This window comes from Chelmon rostratus, chromosome 3 (assembly GCF_017976325.1).
Source record: "Chelmon rostratus isolate fCheRos1 chromosome 3, fCheRos1.pri, whole genome shotgun sequence".
Taxonomy (NCBI): domain Eukaryota; kingdom Metazoa; phylum Chordata; class Actinopteri; order Chaetodontiformes; family Chaetodontidae; genus Chelmon; species Chelmon rostratus.
In genome coordinates this window covers 21,244,159-21,262,890 of record NC_055660.1, presented here as the reverse complement: position 1 = coordinate 21,262,890, position 18,732 = coordinate 21,244,159, and the positions used below count along the sequence as shown (strand labels likewise).

The following is an 18,732-nucleotide window of genomic DNA, read 5'->3' as shown; positions in this document are numbered from 1 at the left end:
AAGAGCCCTGAAGAATAATATCAGATAATGGCTGCGTGAGGTGCAATATGCATATGCGCAGTTTATTATTGTAGTTTGTTCCTTAATTCTCTTGTCTTTTGGGATTGGTCCTAATTGCAAAAGGGGGCATTACAGAGGCAGTCAATGATCCCCTCATGTACAACCAGCAAGAATAATGGCATACATGATGCATGCAGGATGAAAGGAGGGGACTCATAAAGTCACAAATTGGGAATGAGAACAATAGGATGAGAAAACATGAGTGCACCCCTGGCTCAAACAATCATGTCACCTGCAACAGATTAGCACGACCTACGTATCACTGCACAGCTACCAGCTGGTCGACCTAATGCCAAATAATGTAGGTATAAGTGGCCAAACAGGTCCGCAAAGAAATTTACTTCCCTAGTCTGTTTTACGAGAAGGCCTCACACATTTCTGTGCAAATGGGATGCCTATTTTAAGATAGAGAGGGTGTATAATTGTAGTAATCAATCAAGGAGCGGTGAATCAGTTTTCACTGACAGGCAGTGCTATGTCTGTATAGAAAAAAAAGTCTTTTCTAAAGCAGTACAATGGCTGTTTGTTCTTCTTGCACACAGTATTTTGTCTTTCTTTTTCGATTGGAGAAATCACACCAAAAGAGAGCCACGACACAGCAGTCCATTCATCCATGAGTTTTACTAGTGACAACCACACAGATAGTTTATCAGCCCGAGAGAGGTTTATATTAAACAAGTAAGAATTTCGAGCCCCCTGCATGGTTAAAAACTTGTGGGTCGTGTTGAATGGAACCACAAAATCCTGGGAAGAAAAAAAAAAAATCAACTTTAAGGAGCCCGGAACGATCATGAGAAATGGCATCAGGATGCTGTGTGCCCCTAGGCACCTTGTTTGCAGTGAAAACAACAGCTGTAATCTCCCCAAACACAGGCAAAGAGGCTATTATCACTGAGCACCAGCATGCTCTACGTGTCACACACATGCACAGACACACATGTGCACAAAAGCGTCAACACACACAGCTTAAGTCCCAACAATAGATCTGGAAGACCTCATTAGTCCCAGAGCCGGAGTTGAGTGCGGGCCGGGGCCAACTCTGTTGTCCTATTATGCCAATACCGACACATGGCACGGAGTGAATTAATGGCTAAATGGAAGCGTGCAAATTGTTTGTTGCATAATGGGCCTACCTGCAGCTGTCACTGATTCATTATAATGGGGTCCTAGAAAGGAAAGTAAAGCCAGGAGTGCTGTGAGGTATTGGGCCATTTTACTTGGCTGCATCATCACCATTGAGACTGTTAAGTATGTGGAATAATACGGTTTAAAGATCAAATGCCATAAACAGGACGTGTGTGTTCAGTGTCGTTCTAAATGGAAATCAAAGTGCTAAGTAACAAGATATTGAGAGATCAAGTGGTTTGCCCTACACAGAAGCCTGAAGTTAAGGACTTCAGGTGGATTCAGAGCACACCAGATTAGACATAATTGGGGACTGATAAGGAATGAACTTGGCAAGCTGAAGGGAATTGAGTTATTGGTGCTTGAAAATGACTCACTTGCTCTTTCGCAGACACACGCACACAAACATGTGCACACAGAGTCAAGTTCATACAGCTCGCCTCGACTCTATAGGCTTCACAGCTCTTTGCCTCTACACCTGGGATTTCTGTCATTCCTCTCTAAGCCTGTCAGTCTCCCTTAGAGATTTATTTAGAACCAGAATACAACTTAACTGTCCACCAAGTCCACCATGGTCTTTAAAAAATCAATCCTAACCCTAACCTTTTAATCACCAGCTTTGGCTTTCTCCCATTATCTGCAAACGTTCTGCTCAGAGGTGTTCCAGTGCTAAACAAATTCACCCGCAATCAAGAAACTGCAAACTTAGGCTTCTTAGTTTGTGTGGGTTTTTTTTTTAATACTTAAATGATTAATTAATTATCATAAGGTTTGTTTCTTGAAAAGAAGTGGAGTACTACTCTGTAATGCAGTAAGTGTGTATGTGTGCAGTATATATACAAGATGCTCTGAGAAGGCATCCCACAGACAGGACCATGGGCCCATGTGTGAAATGAAACAGTGAAATATATGAGATTACTTCAGTAACTTGACATGTAAGATTGCTTGTCATGAAGTATCTTTTTTTTCTACTTTTTTATGTATTTGCTATTTGTAACATTTTATGAAATAGTGGAAATTTCACAGAGACCAAGGTGAAGTCCAAAATCCAAATATAATCAATTTACAAACATAGAAAACTAAATAAAAATTGCAAATATTTGTATTTGAAGAGGCGAAACCATTGAATTTCGGTCTTTTTTGCATAAAAAAAAATTGTTTATTGATTAATCGATTATCAAAAAGGTTGCAGAATAATTTTGAGTAATTCATTTAATTACCAGTTTTTTCAGCTGAAGTATTTTAATGCTTTTTTGTTTTTATAGGTTTGGATATGGGTATGGATGCCAGGATTCAGGGTTTTTCGCGACATTTTGATGTTTCTCTTGGTTTGTGTGACTGAAAAGCTGTAAATAAAACATTAAAAGCGCACAGAAAAAGCTACAGTGGCACTGACAATCACAACTTTGCAACAGGCAAATGCAGTTCACCTCTCCATCCCTCCCTCTCAAGCTCACAGCCCTATTTTTGCTTCCTTTTTGCCTGTGTGTCCACCTCTGTTTTTACACTTTAATCTATTCATCCATCTATTCAAAACCTCGCCCCCAACCCCCTCCATGACTACGGCATTATCCCTTTTCTCGTCTGTCACTGCTTATGTCAGACTCAGAAATAATCATTTCTTTTCTCTTTCCCTCTCTAGCTGCTTTCATACAATATGGAGTGAGAAATATATATAAGCAAGTGGTTGCCATGCCAACCGTGTCCACCGCATTCAACCCCTCCTTCTGTGTGTGTGTGGCTGTCAAACAACAGAGGAAGAATAAAGAGTTGAGGAGACCAAGCCAAGTGAATGGTGACCACCGAGAACGAGGGGGGGAACATCGAGATTTCCTCAAAAACTAAACATCAAATGGTGTCGAACGCACGTACACCCCCCCCCCCTCCCTCCGCCTCTACTCTTATGCGCTGTATTCCCTCAGCTTTTCCATGTCTGGTACACTCTTATCTTCACTTTCCCCCTTGTCACTCTCAGTTTGTGCCCTCTGTCTCTCTGTCAGCTGTAAAATGTGGTAATTATATGCTGAGCTAAATCCTCTTCCTCCTTCACACCCACACAAGTTGTGTTATTTCATAACCTTCACCCTTTCTCTCTCTCTCTCACACACACACACACACACACATTTATTCTCTTGTTTTCTCCTTCTTTATCTCGATAGTATCATCACTCCATCAAGTTGTTTGTCCACTACTGGATGTTCATATGCAACACAGAACAAAGAAGGAAAAAAACAAAAGGCCCTGACGGCATTGTGAGGGGACAGAAATGCAGTTCTCTTTAAACTGGAGCTTTTATTTGATTCTTTCTTCATTCAGGTTGACAAATATAGCCTTGATTTCTATTTTCTGCGAAGCAGCAAGTAAACCGGCAGATCTGATGTCCAGATCAGTCAACTTTAAGGCTCTAAAAAGTTGCTTATTATCCACCATAATCGCTGCAACTTATCAAACAAGCAATTTTTCTAATTAGGGCATTTAGTAAGCGATAGCAACTGGTAAATATGTTTGTTGAGATATGTGTCTTCACATTACACATGAATGGAATTCAAGCTTTAACTACAGTAATTTCAAGAAATAACCGTCTAATCACAATTATTATGCTGATTTAGGCAACATGGTCTCCAGAATCTAATCAGATCTGGGACTCTACAGGAATAAATTGCAGGGTAAGAATGAAGTTTCCATCGTTTATTACTTTGTGTTGTGTGTGTTAGATATTTGCTTCTCAAGAATGCCTTCCTGCAACAATACATGTCTCATGACAACACAAAGTCCTCTGTATCATGCACCATGGTGGCTGGACGTTAAACCACCAATGACCAAGATAATGCAAACACTTATTCCTACAATTCCATACACCAAGGAGGAATCATTAAGGATTTTCTTGTTGGAAGTCAGTAGTCCACTTGGAATTCTACAGGTTTCTTTTTTGAACAATTTCACACAAAAAAAAACTTTAATTCTACCTGCCATTAACAGTAGACACAAGCAGTGAACAAGTATGCATGCTGGTACATATTGTGCTCTTTGCTACTTCTTGCACAGCAATATTTACTTACTTACTAACTTATTTATGAGCCAAAGGCAAATTAATGGGACAGACAATGAAGTTCTGAATCTGGATTATTTTGGGCTGTTTTGTAATTTTCTGTAAACACATTTCATTAAGTTTTAGTTTGGAGATTAAGACGCTGGAGTTCAAGTGTTTCCACTGTTAAATACCTGCTTTTATCTCTTCACCAGCCTCTAGCACAATACAGCATTGTGAATAAACTTACGGAACGTATTTGACAAAAAATCTTCACTGAAGGTACATCTAATGCCCTCTTACTAGGGATGTTCCTCATAACTACTTTCCCTGATGTTTAAACGGAAGCTTGAGGTTAGACTACTCGACTAGTTTAAAAGTAAGACAATTGAACCCAGTTTAATCTATAAGTTGCACATTGTCTTAAAAAATACGTGGATAAGAGCCACTTAAAACCACTAATCACATTATTCAATAACCAAATGGAATTTTAAATGTGAAACATGTGACACTTTGTGCTGTGCGTCAGGACTTCAGTTAGAAAAAACTGGTACAGGTCCACGTGTCCCGCAAGATTTCAGTATGACAGGAGAAATTCCAGTCAAATACCAAGTGGATAATGGATCCAATTTTTCCATGTTTTTATGTCTACATGACTAATGGGGACAACAGCTTCTGAAATTGGTCCAGTATTAAGTGAGATGGCTGGAGCCAACAGCCGAAAGACTTAATCCCTCTGCACAGTCAATATACATCCACTAAAAGTGTTTGTTTATACCACTGACAGGCTCAGATTGTTATTCTGAACAGAAAGGATCCCTACAGAGGCAGACCTAGAGTAAGATCCTCTTTCTTCCTGTAAAAGACACCAGACTCCATTTACAGAAACAGTAATTTTATCATTGTAAAACACACTTCATTCAAACTCGAGAGCGACAAAATACAACTCACCAAAACCATCTAGGTTCATCTTTCACTGTTCCAAAAATCAACACTACTGGTTTGGTCGTACTAAACCCTTACTTCACCGAAATCAGAGGAGCAGAGGTGGAAAACAGCATGGAGAGCCAGAATAATGTCACATCTGCCTCTGGAATTATTTTCACAGAACATTATGAGATTTAAATGTACTGGAATTGAACAGATTTTCCTAGTAAAAAAAACCCCAGGTAGTTACACTGCATTGCGAGCATTGCACATTACCCTGTAATTTAAAAGTGCACAATAATAACTTTTAGTAACAAATATCTCTGGTGTCGATTAGCAAGGGAAGCAACATTTAATCAACTGGCGGACTGATTGCGCACATCCGTACCTTTTACCACCTTTTTTACCTTACCTGTTGTGTGTTTGCACAAGCATTCAACATTCAAATGTCGTACATTACCAATGCCATTACCCAAACCAAACAGGAAACTGCAGAGAATCTCTTTTATACATCCCATTTTCTCCAAGAGGTAGGCTGCATCAAAGATGTAACAAAAACCCATCCTCAGCATCGTAAAGATTCTGTCATTCTTCTGTGAGGGACGTAAACACTGCTAAGCCTATTTCCACAACATTATTTAAGGATACATTTCAAAGCTATTGTTCCATTTTCGGATCATAGATTCTCCTCGTGTAGCCTGGTTTATGCCAACTCTCTTGTATCCTGATCCCACAGAGATGTTGTTTTTTTTTTTACTTGATATGTACTCCTTTGTTTCATGCTGCGAGTCCTTTCAGAGTTGAGTCGACTCACTGTCAGGAGCTTCAATACGGTGTCAGGCTCACAGGGGAGGTCAATTAACAGCAAAATCAATCAGCAGAGAGGCTGGGTTAGAATGAGAAGCAGCACTGAGTGGTGTGAGGACGATGCATCTTTAAAAAGTGTGAGAGAAAATTCTCTTTTTTCTCCACATTTCCTTATTATCTTAAATGGATCCAAAAAGCTCATACTAAACACCCTAAATAAAACTGTTATGATGACTTTTATGGATTTGTCACCCAAATAAACAGATTATCTTACATATAAATGATTCAGCTATTTGTTTGGTTGACTCTTGATTGAAACTGTTGCAGTTAACATGATTTTGCAGGTTCTTTAAGGTGGCTGTTCAATGTAATCCAGAGATCCGCCCAGGTGCTATATTCTTAATGCTAAATATTTCAGAATAAGCTTTCGAAATCACATCCATGAAATATTATTATAATTACTGCTGGATGAAGTAGCAACAACTAAAAAACAAGTCAGTTGTGACTTCACCATTCATCCAATATTTGGTCCCGATGACTGTGCAGTGTGGTCAAATTACTGATGGTTCAATTCACTGCCCCCCACCCCCAAAAAAAGGCAACAACGAGTTTTCCTACCTTGGCAGCCATGACCATGGAAGAGCCTCCTCTGATGCCCAGGATGGGGATGTGTGTCTGCGCAGAGATGAAGTCCAGGATCTGAGCGATGGCCTCCTGGTCCGTGTCGTCACCAAACACAACGCCTTGCAGAGAGTTCCTCGTCATTTGTGCGCAGATCCGATTGATGATGCTCTTGGGGTCGGTCTCATTCATGGTGACCACCTCGACTTTTGGAGGGTACGGGATGTGGAGGAAGTCCTCTTTCTCAAGTCCAACCCCCAGGGTTACTTCACTAGAGTTGCCCACCAGGATTACAGCAATACTGAGTGAGCTGATCTGTTTGGGACTGATTGGGGGAAGAGCTGGTAAGCCAGGAGAATATTGAGGAGGGATGACAACACCCCTCTGGGTGCCGCCTCCCCTCTGGCCACCTTGTCCCCCTGGGGCACCTCCAGGCCCTGTACCTGGACCTCCACCCCTGCGAGACTCGCAAATGGGCAAGAGGAGTACGAAGACAAGGAGCAGAGAGAAGGACAAGGAGAGGAAGGGGAGGGTCATCCGAGGCTGAGAATAAGGATGATGAGAGGGCTGGTCCAGAGGAGGAGGATGATGGGGGGAGGACGGTAAGGTGAGGCGCTTGTCCTGATGACGGGAGGGAGAAGGGTGGAGGCTGACAAGCATTGTGGAGGAGTGTAAATGCCGTCCCTGGAGGGAAGGAGAGGAAAAGAGAGACAGAGGAAAATTATGTAACACCTCAGATTTGACCAAAAGTGAAAAACATTAAAACATTAATGACCACAAACAGCTAGGCATAAAAATCTCCATTTTCAATTTGAACCTTTTACTGGGTGGATATTGTGTGCCTGGAAAATCCAGTACATACTACACACACTACAGGATATATCTGCATTATTTTATACCTACAGCAAGTTAACCCCTTAACACCTATTGTCGCGAATTCACATCATACCGCTTTAATCCACATTGCAGCTGAATCGCGCATGCATTCCTCCAATGCCGGTTTGTGCATATTCAACACACACCTAGGAACCTTTTGCAAGCACTGGTTTCCCGTCATACCGGTCACAGTGAAAGAACCCCTGTTCTAATTGTTGTTACAATGTAATGGTTCTAAGCCAATTTTGTGGCTGTTTTGATGAAATAAATGAATTTTGAATAAACAAAAATAATGTTTTTACTGCATTTAAGCATTGAAAAAAGTGGACATATTCTGTTTGTTTGAACCCTATTCTAGTTGGTGAACCCACCTAAATTTATATCTATTGTATGTGCTACAGAAAAATTAAAAAACTCCTCTTGATTTAGGATCAATTTGAAAGCAAAAACACAAATAATTAATTTTTTAATATAATTCTAAATAAATTCAGGCGTCAAGGGGTTTAATAATCATCAATTTCATCGAAACTGTGGAGGAACAACGGTGAAACTGTGGAGCAAGTCACTCATCTTTTGTTTCGTACTACCTGTCATTTTGTAATTTGAGGGAAAACATGAGAGAAACGAGAGAGACGATTGTTGCAAAGAGGTCAGCATCTCAGTATAACAGTTTGAATTGCAGTAAAAATATATCCACAACTGCCAAAATGGGCAAACACAACATTTGAAAAAACATAAGAATGAATATGGAGCTAACCTTTGTATGAGAGACGCTGAAAGGAAATGGCTGAGTCAGCTCGGGCTCACCAAATGGCATACGAATAAAAACACCCCAAGACATTTTGCTTGCTATCAGAGGATCATCCATTCCATCATCCAGTATCCCATTTAGCTTTTCACGTGCCATTTTAGACGTGCATGTCAGACAGAAAAAAATGTCAGGTATGTTACATAAGTTAACTTATTTTAACCATAATTTTCCTAAACCTAACCAAAAAGCAACCATATCACAATGTTAGCAACAGTTATTGTTGTTACCATGACGACCAAGGTCACCCGAGTATGACGACAAATGACGAAGGCCACCTGACTTTGTTCTTTCCTGCACATCCAGAAATGACACGACACGTGAAATGTTCTCACATGTGGTGCGCTATTTATACGCCAGCCCATGAGATGACACTGGTTGAATCAATCTGCTGAACTGAGAAAACACAGCTCTATTTTTAAGAATATATTCATGTGCATATGAATTTATTCATTCTATAATTTCTTTTTCTTTTATCTTCTCCTTTTTTTCCCCTCATCTGACGGATCCACTAACTTTCACTAACTGAAAAAGTATTCTGTGATTACACTATCGCTGCTGGCTCGATGTTATGTATAGCGCTAATAAAAAGAATTTTAAAAATCCAGTATTGGTCGGGATCTTAAACGATACTGATGAGTCAACCCTTTAATTGCCAAACTAAGTGACCCACATAGCCGGGTGTCGCACCACACACTGAGAGATGCCTGCAAGCTCTCATAGAGCATCAAGTGACAACGCCACATCCATTATACTGTGCTGTGCCTTCCTTGGAGGAACCCTGTGGCACACATCAAAGACAGAGCGGGAAAGAGAGTGAGCTCTGTGTGTGTGTGTGTGTGTGTGTGTGTGTGTGTGTGTGTGTGTGTGTGTGTGTGTGTGTGTGTTTTGAGAGACTCGGGACAGCACTGGGTGCATTTTGACAGATTGACAGCCTCACAGCTTCATGGACTAGCTGCCAGGCTAAGTGACCATTAGACGATCGCACTGAGTCTCTCTCTCTCTCCTTTTTGTGTCTCCATCTCTCTCCCCCTCCCACACTCTTTCCATTGCTTTTCTCTCCCTTTTACCCTACAAACCTGTTTTCTTTCAGCAGCTCCCTCCAACCTTCCGAGATCCCTTCACTGCTCTTTGAAGTCAACTGCAGACCTATTATTTACTATTATTGCTATTATTTACTGCTCCTCTATTAGCAGGCATACAAAGAGCAGCGGAGTAGAGTATCAAGGAGAAATTGTGGAGGAAGGGTGGAGGAGACAGAAAGTGAGAGAGAACAAGAGAAGCAGAGTGAAAGATGTAAGCAGAGGGAGGTGACAGGCTCGGAGAAACACAATTAGTCATAGCCTGATGTGAAAATTGTGGTGTGTATGTGTGTGAGTGCACGCACAGCCGAGTGTATCAGGAGTACAAATTTGGGCATATTTTCTGCATAGATAAAGACGAGGAATCTTAATGAGTATATGTTCATGCTCATATTCTAAATTAAGCACAAAGGAGAGGGATAAATGAAGGGCAGAGCAAAAGGCTCGCTCCTCTTCTTTGCTCACACAACACCTTTGCTAATCTTTTATTTATCAAGCACCCCGGGTGTTGTGGAGCCGATCCAGTCGGCACCGAAAACAAGAAGTCCAAACAAAACAAGAGAGAAAGAGAGAAGTTTTGAGGAGAACTGAAATGTGACAGAGGTAGAAAGCAGCGGCAGAAAGCAAGAAGTAATCTGTGAAATAGGGTGAGCACGGAGAGAGGAGGCCGGACAGTGTGGAAAATCAGAAGAGGACGAAATGTGATCTTCATGTAAATAGCAGTTTGTCTAAAAGGTCTAATTACCAGAGGTTTGTCAGGCTTAATTGCAGGTGCACATGCTAATTGTAAACGAGCTGAATTCTCCACGGGGGCGCCACAGTGGAGCCAAGAGAGAGAGAAGGAGAAGGAGAAGGAGGAGGAGGAAACAAGTGGGAGGAAGGCAGCCGAGAGAAGAGAAGAGAAGAGAGGAGAGTGGGGCGAGGAAGAGAATAAATAGAGACATACACAAAAGAGATGGAGGTGGAGGAAGGAACAGCAATAAGAAACCAAGAGGAGGGAGGGAGTGAGGGAGAGAGAGGGAGGTGTGGAAGGGCAACACAGCTGAGAGAAAGATGAAAAGAGGACATGATTAGCACAGGATGATAGAAGAAGAGTCAAGGGTGGGGAGGAGGTTAAAGAAAACTAAAGAAAAAAAAATGAAGAGAGGAAAGAGATGGTCGCATCCACAAGAAAAAAAGGATGGAAATTCTGCAAAAGGGCTGATGAATCTACTGAGAGGCAGCACTGGAGGGAAACTGTTGGAAAAAAATCTTTCAAAATAATGCAAGAAGTGTGACAGTAAACGAGGGAGCAAAAAGAGACAGAGACCCATTCGGATATGCCTTTCTGTATAACAGCAGTGCACGGTTTCCATAGTAACAATTCAAATATGCCTCCACATAACACCCTGATGGACAGGAAGATACACACAACTCACGCACTCGCGCTAATTCATGCAGTACACTCCATGCAGTGCGTGCCCTCTCCTAATAATACACAATTTACTTTTATCCAAGCTGGCGCATATTGCTGCGCCCAACTCTCACTGACAAAAATAAAACGCTTGTAACATAAAATAAATAGCATGGTGCCTTCACACAAACGTGTGCATGCACACCCACATAGACACGTACGAGGTAAGTTAATGCACTCCTGCAGATAGAGATGATCCACTGCTCCGCCTTTTAGTGTACCTCACATTAAAAATGAATCTCAAAAGGGCTACGGGCAAATAAACAGAAATAACACGATGGAGGGAGCAAACAGCCTGCGCAGGAGCTGCTGTGACATTTGGACTAATCAGACCTACATACAGCATCTCCACTGTCATTAATGGCCCCCAATTAATATCATTTAAATGTGGGGTGTCAAGAGTGGATCATGTACTCAGAGCAAAAGTAAACCAGCTAATATTGCATCAACAAACCCAAGATGACTCAGGAATTTATGTGCCCTTGTGAGCCCATTACAGCACTTACACAGCAATTATAATAACATACGCAGCATAGGGAAACACGCAATAAGTGGCGATGAAGGGCCACATAAAACACCCACATGTGTGCATTGCTTGTATCCAGCAATTTGCTGCAGACGTGACAAACGTTCTACCCATCGCTTCAATAAAGAGCCACATGCATGAGCGCTGAGCTGGCTGTGCAAACGGTTTAAACAAGCGCACTGTGGGTCAGGCAACAGTTCGGTTCAGATGACATCCATGCCCTCCTGATGGCATATATGGCTTCTGTTTTTCCAACTTTAAAAGACGCGTTCGCTCTCCTATACCCATGCATGCACAATTACACAAACACACACACACACACACACACAAAATCGGGTTCAAGTGCAGACCGCAGGCTCTGGGTCGAGCTGGATCAAGCCAATAAGACAGAAGCACACTTAACATTTACAAAGAGCATTGATCACGGCACTCTGTCAAATGGCACAAACCGCCAATAGAATAAGCAGAGCTGCTTGAGACGCGTAGCTGCACACACTCACACTCGTGGACTTCCAATCTGCCAATAAAGATTCCACATGATCAATCAAGCCATGAACCATGAGCAGCGATCAGCTCGTCTCCCATCAGTTCCCATAGTAATGAATACTTGTGGGCTTTAATGGTTAATATTGCTAAGGGATTACAGACTATAGTGTATACACTGCAGAGGCTCCAAGCAGCAGCCTGAGACATTAAAACTGAATCTGCCACGCTATTTAAAACACACGTAGGCCATCGTTATCAGGCTCTACTATATCCCTGGAGACTCGATGTGGTGGGCTGCGCTGTATAGCATTTGAAAGGCATTGTGGATAACATAAGCTGACAGGCATATCTATTAAGGAGCCCATTTACATTCAGTGGGTGGTCAGTTACAGGTAAGAGGGGTACTTTTGTCAACTCCACTCAAGCACACACTGCATAAGGCATGATTTATAAATGATAGCAAATCAACAAATAACAGTGAGCTTTAACAAACTATAAAAGGCATTTTAACAGCACTGTCGCTCCAATATATTGTCAGTGTGCCCTGACGACGGTAAAACAGGAAAATCTTTGAGAGTTGAGTGTTTTCATTTCGTTTAAAGGTCTAGTTATCCCCTGGAGAGATGCCACAGCAGGTGACAATGTTTGACATTTCTGTTAACTGTCACAACTACAATAAATCATCAATAATTCAAAAATGTACTTATTAACACAAGAATGGCTTGCCTACGCATCGAGCCGCCACAGTTCCTATGATAAAAGCTTTGTGTGGGTACAAGACTGCAGCAACAACTGTTTCTGTTCTTTCTTTAAAAGAGTAAACAAGTGACAAAATAAGGGCACTATCTCCAGTGTTAGCATGTGATTTATGTGAGAGTGTCTCACACATCTCAGTGTCCAGAGGGGCCTTGAGAATACAGTAAGAAGCTAGTATTCAAATTTCATTGCAGGTGACCTTTGCATACAAAAAAAAGGCAGCAGAGGAAAAGAAAATTACATTTTGTTTACAAACGCTTCCTCTGGGTTCAAGCAAATTTAGTGAAGATGGAGAGAGTTACGCCTCTAAAATTGCATGTGTGTCCTCACTAGTTTCAGACTGAACTCAATACTTGCCTTTTGTTTACTCTTACTAAATAAAGAATGAGAATATTGTTGGGGAGTGGAATCTTGAGAAAAACACAGTTTTAAATCACCGGCACTGGTGTTGTTTTTGGTGAATGATGTTCATCCTGATGTGTCAGTCAGAGCTGTGTGACACTGTTGTGTTCAGTCAGGTAATCAGACATCATGCAGCTGTAATGACTCTTCTGCAGGGGTGGTGCAAGCCAGCACAAGTTCTATTTACATCCTCTGTAATTATTCAATTCACTCTCACAAAGTCGACTGCCACCATGAGCTGAATGACTGCTGTAAATACTGACTCTCCACTACACTGCCATGGTCAAAATGTAATAAAAATATACTCTACTGCTGTTGAGCCAAAAGTTCACCATTTCTGCTGTACGTAGTCATGTGTGTTGGCACTTAGCTACATCGCAGCTACATTCAGATGTGGATTAATACACATTTGGTGGCCTTGTGAGTATTTACTGCAGCAGGATGGTTACTTAGAGATTGACTAGAAATAAACTACAGTGCCTATTTTCATTGTAATGAAGGAACTTATGGCCCACTGCAACAGTTGTGCTATATCTTTTTAATAAAATGGAGGTCTACGGCACAGAGGATTAAACCGCATCACGCTTTAGCCACACAGATTCTGATCAATGAATTGTTGGTTTTGGTCTTTTTATGGGATTTGTTGACAATGACAAAAATAGAGAATATCACCAGGCCTATCCTTGAATCATGTTGATTCTTTTGGACGCTTAAAGAGTTTTTATTCAGCAACAGGGCGGCACGACAAAAGAGAGAAAAATGGAGACACTGTTATAGAATTAGTAGCAAAGCAGCGTAGGCAACAGAGAACAGCATCATCCGGGGAATATATCATGTGAGGGACAGTAACCCACAGTGTGTATTATGATAGCATGTAGAGTTTTTTAAGGAATCTTTTAACACTGCACTCTCTCTTGAATAATCTGTCACCTCGCGACTGTCTTGTGGAAGGACCAAAATGGCTGAAAAAAATCACTAGTTTATTGAACAGGGCCTTGGGTGTTTCATTAAGTGCACTTTCGTCTGGTCAAGAATCCTCTCTCTGCTAATTGCACTTATAATGAGACGCACTACAGATCTCTACTGTCGTATTGGGGCCGCTTCAGCTCTCTAAATAACATTATATGGTCTCTTCATCACAGGCAAATAAACTGACCGAGACTGAGAGCACACACACATGCGCAAAACTGCGAGCGCACACAAACGCACACGACCACACCAGTGCAATGCATAGGCACACATATATACACAACAAAATACACACACTGAGAGGCAAAGGGATGAAGAAAACGCAAGGTTGAGACAGGATCTATGTATTCCCCAAAGTCTTCATTACCTCATCGAAGCCATTTATTCCACTGAGGTTACACAGTATCTCCTGCTCTGGACTTAATTTAGCAGCAAAGTGACGTGTCCCTCTCTGCAGCAATACAGGGGTCTGTGCAGCCTCAGAGGGTCTGGACCACCACTGTTTCACAGCTACACAGTGCAAGAGGAGCTATGCCATGTCTCTGCAATATGTACAATATGTCACAGTAATAATAACAATAATAATACACTTCATGCAAAAAATACAACACAAAGTGCTTAACATAAAATCAAATGATAAAAAAATGCTATGAAACAATAAAAACAAGGTAAAAAAATAAAACAAAGTAGAATTCAGACAACAGGACAAGAGTCCACACCAGTCTGTTTTTTTCTGTCTCACTCTGATACAAAGAGAGAGCCAGTCACACACTTTTCAGCGTCAGCCCATAATATATTTTTCTCTGGTTTCTTTCACTGGTCTTTCTGAAAAGCTGAAGCATGATACTGGAGTTTTCTATCCACGTTCTAAGCCAATTTGTTATCGACTTTTCAACCAGCTGCAAAATTTGAGCACTGAACACCTATAGCTCTCTTGAGGATTTGATAGCAGGCCTATGGCACCTAAGACTGAAGACACATGTCGCAATGAAAGACCGGCAATCCACTATGCAAGTGTTATAATTTCATTTAATTACCGGAGGCCTCACAGCGGCCCAGGACCTTTATAGTCCCCGACAAGCTATCCTTACACCTCTGCCGGCACCTGTAGCCGCACTGCCTGCAAGCAAGCCCTCTGTGCCACACCGTGTCATTTGTTGAATTTATTTAAGTGTTCTGCAAATAATATACCCAGACTGTTACATACTGATAACGAATATCAAAGACGGCACACTTTTGATGTGTCTTAGAGCAGGTCTAAATGATCCAAAGACATTTCAGTCACCACAAACCCCTCTGAGCCCAGTTTGCGTGGGTGTGCAAAGACACTTATTACATGCAAGGCTGGGACATGTTGTTATTTTCCTGTTCTTCAAACGCGCTTTGTCCATTTGTTTGGGAGAGGCGTTTATCCTGCAGAGTGTGCATGGTTAAAAAAAATGGAAATTCAAATACAGTATTTAAGATGAGATCTGCCCAAAAATCTTTTTAGGATATTTTGGAGATTGCATAAGCCAAACCAAACAAAATGCAAAAGAGTAAGGCAATTACAGAATAACGCTACACAAACACTATTTCTCTTCAGTCAGTAGACATACTACATAAAAAATGAGGATAATATAACCGTAATTCACATGCTGTGCTGAGCTAGGGGTTAATATTTGGACATTACTGTCTCACAACAAAAAAATATGTATTACTCTGTATAGAAAAAAGGTGACTGGGTTTAAGTATCCCCACAAATGTAACATAACCTGCATATTTGCTGCATATTTAGCTGCATATTTGTGGCATTGTATATTCATGTCCAACTCCGGCGCCATTATTTTCCTGTTTAGAGAACCTGCGTTGTGTGAGCCAAGCACACACGGCAAAATTGTAACACGCACAGCTGTTTAAAAGGTGTGACAAGTAATGTGACTGGCTGAGCATCAATTATTTATCATTACTACTTTCATGCCACTTTATCAACCCATTTTGTGCACAGCTTGGTGTTTGTATCCTTGAACAAAAATACCAAATGTGCACTTACACTCTTACTGACTGGCCTTGAGCTTGTGACCTAGTGCAGATTTTTGTGATTACAGTGGTAAAGAAAGGTGGAAAGATCAACACACAAGTCATGAGAGTTTCCTAAATTGTGAAAAAAAAGGGTTTTCTGTTGTTTTTCTTTGTATTTCAGGTAGAGACGGGCTGCTTTTCATTACTTCTACATCCGAGTATTTTATTCAATACTTATACAAAGGTGTCATTGCTCATTTAACATTCATGTCTACAAAGCAAACTCAATAAAACACATTCAATTGAGCATCCAAAGAGTTGTTAATCTGGACTGGAAAGACATCTCTGCACAGCAGCTGGTCCTAGACCTCCACACTTCATCAGCTCTCTCAGATTCTTAGCCGAAAACCACTGACCATCTCATTCATTATCATCACAGCCGCACAATTATATGAGTAGGGAATCATGCCATGATTTTGGGCTTTCATTTAAATCTAAGTGGATCTACTGATTCTCTCTGAACTGGCTCATCTAACAAGAGCTTTTAGACTTAAAAAAAAGCCTCCCATAAGATCTGTCGCTGATAACCTGAGACGTACAACTGATTATATCCTCCACCTCGTGTTAGCGTGAAATTCTTTATGCTTTTGATTTGTAAAGGCTTTAGTAGCAGCTATTTGGATTTCGTGAGAGATTGCCATAATCATGCAGCATGACCGAGCTTAACTAACGTTATATCTTTCAGATGTGGTCGAAGCACATTCACATACACAGCTGGAGCTCTCTGAAACAGATGTGAGAATTCTTGACACAGCAGCAGACTGAGAAGGCTTTTACACTCTTGACTTGCAAATGGTTGTTAACTAATCAATATCAAGTCTGTTTGGTATATTTGTTTGTTTGGTCTGTTTTTACTCTCTACACTTTTAGAGGTATTGAACTGGACCACATTATATTGACATGTCTATTTGACATTAGAAACAGTCCAGCTGCAACACCCCTCCAAACTACAGACCTGAATGAAAACTGAACCTACCTAATAAAGTGGCCACTGAGTCTATGACAGGACTGGATGTTTACAGTCTTGCATTTACCTTTATTATTGTCAAATAGATCTATTTAGCAAAATCCATCTTTCTACTTCAGACATATGTAAAACTGACTTTTGCTGTCTTGTAACCAACTGGATTTGTCAGGGAGTGTAAAATGATATTACAGTGTATGTAATGTACTCACTCCTTATGTAAACATTAGGTACTGCACTGACAACAAATCTTTAATCCAACTAAAGCTGCAGCAAATGATTATATTCCTCATCAATCGATCTGGCGGTTATTTTCTCGATTTCAGAAGATTATAGTCGAAAAATGTCAGAAAAATGAAAATGTCTTTCATAATTTCCCAAAGCCCAAAGTGACATTTTCAAATCTCTGGTTTTGTCCAATCCAAATTAATTTTCTAATCACCTCAGCTCTTTATCCAACATGAACCTGGAACATTTAATTCAAGATCCAATCACACAGACCTGATCCAACACAAATAAATCTGAGTAATATAAACCAACACACTCCCCTTCACTTAGGCCTAAATGCAGCAGCAGAGCCCCAGACACATGTCCTCTATTTTTCTTTCCGCACCTTCTAATTTACTCTCCCGTGAGGTTTTTCTTTGCCTCTGGGTCACTGATCACCTGTTCCTCTGCTTTGTTAAAAAAAAAAAAAAGAATAAATAACGGACAAGCTTGTGTTGATCCTTCATGTTCGAGTCTAATTTCCTCCTGATCTCTGCAGATGTCTGCACTCCAAACCCACTCCTCTCAAGCCTCAAGTCATGGCTAATGAATTGACAAGTTGGCCCCACAGAGGGTCAAATGGAGACAGATTCATTGACACTTGGAAGAGGTTAGCAAACACGGCCTCTGGAGATGTTAAATAGCTGCCACCAGCTAATGGCACTGCTAAAAAGTTGTGAAATATCAACAAGACAACAGAGCAAGCAGTGCAATTTTGACATAATAGCTTTTCTAATGATAAAAGATGAAAATTAAAACAATAATTGCATCCTTCCTTGCAACAGGTATTATAAATGGTGTACACACGAATGAATTAGCCACCAGTAAGATCTGAACCCGTCAAGATTTCTTCCTAGTTCAAGTAAACTAAGGCCGTTGATGAGACTTATTTCTTCTCCTGATTCAATCAAATATTTTGGGTTCCTCCTCTTTCTTTAATCGTTTCCCTCTCTCTCGTTCAAGACGTAATTATCACCATATCATCCCCTCTAAGCAAAGCCATCTGCACGATGTGATTTCTTGTGAGTCCTGATGTCTGTTTCTTATGCGCCTTTTGAGGACAGTATCATCAAATATTGCTCAGTCTCGTTCGGCTATCTAACCCTCCATCAGCTCCTCTCATCTCCCCACCTCGACCTTTTTTTCAGGCCGTAGAGCTTGCCTTTTGTTCCAATCAGTCTCATCCGTCCGTCAGAAAATGTGAAAAAAACATATGAAAAAACACTCTCTGACTCTCTTCCCTGACTGTCAGTGGAAGAGCATCAAAAAGCCTCCCGTTGGCATGGAATGAAAAGTGACAGTTTCTGATGAAATTTCTGCATGTGCCAGCCCAGACATTCTGATCATGTTATTAGTGAACATGTACAGGGTGACAGACAGATCTGCGGCTGTATTTCTGCATCTGATGCCTCAGGGAAAAAGAAAATGACTTCCATAGCCATAGCTACAGTCTGTATAGTGCTCAGTTTAAGCAGAGCCTGCACAGACAGATATCAGTGAAAACTGGATGAGTG

General features: G+C 41.0%; 1 protein-coding gene across 1 annotated transcript in view; it reads right to left on the bottom strand.

The window, feature by feature from the left end:
- The window catches only part of grin2bb (glutamate receptor, ionotropic, N-methyl D-aspartate 2B, genome duplicate b), a 68,704-nt gene extending 61,079 nt beyond the window's left edge, over positions 1–7,625 (bottom strand). Inside the window, exons 1-2 of the mRNA XM_041934169.1 lie at positions 7,599–7,625; positions 6,566–7,252 (exon numbers count right to left, since the gene is read on the bottom strand). Coding sequence (XP_041790103.1) covers positions 6,566–7,252; positions 7,599–7,625 — 714 coding nt within the window. The remainder of the gene's footprint in view (positions 1–6,565; positions 7,253–7,598) is intronic.
- Between the last annotated feature and the right edge of the window lie 11,107 nt (positions 7,626–18,732).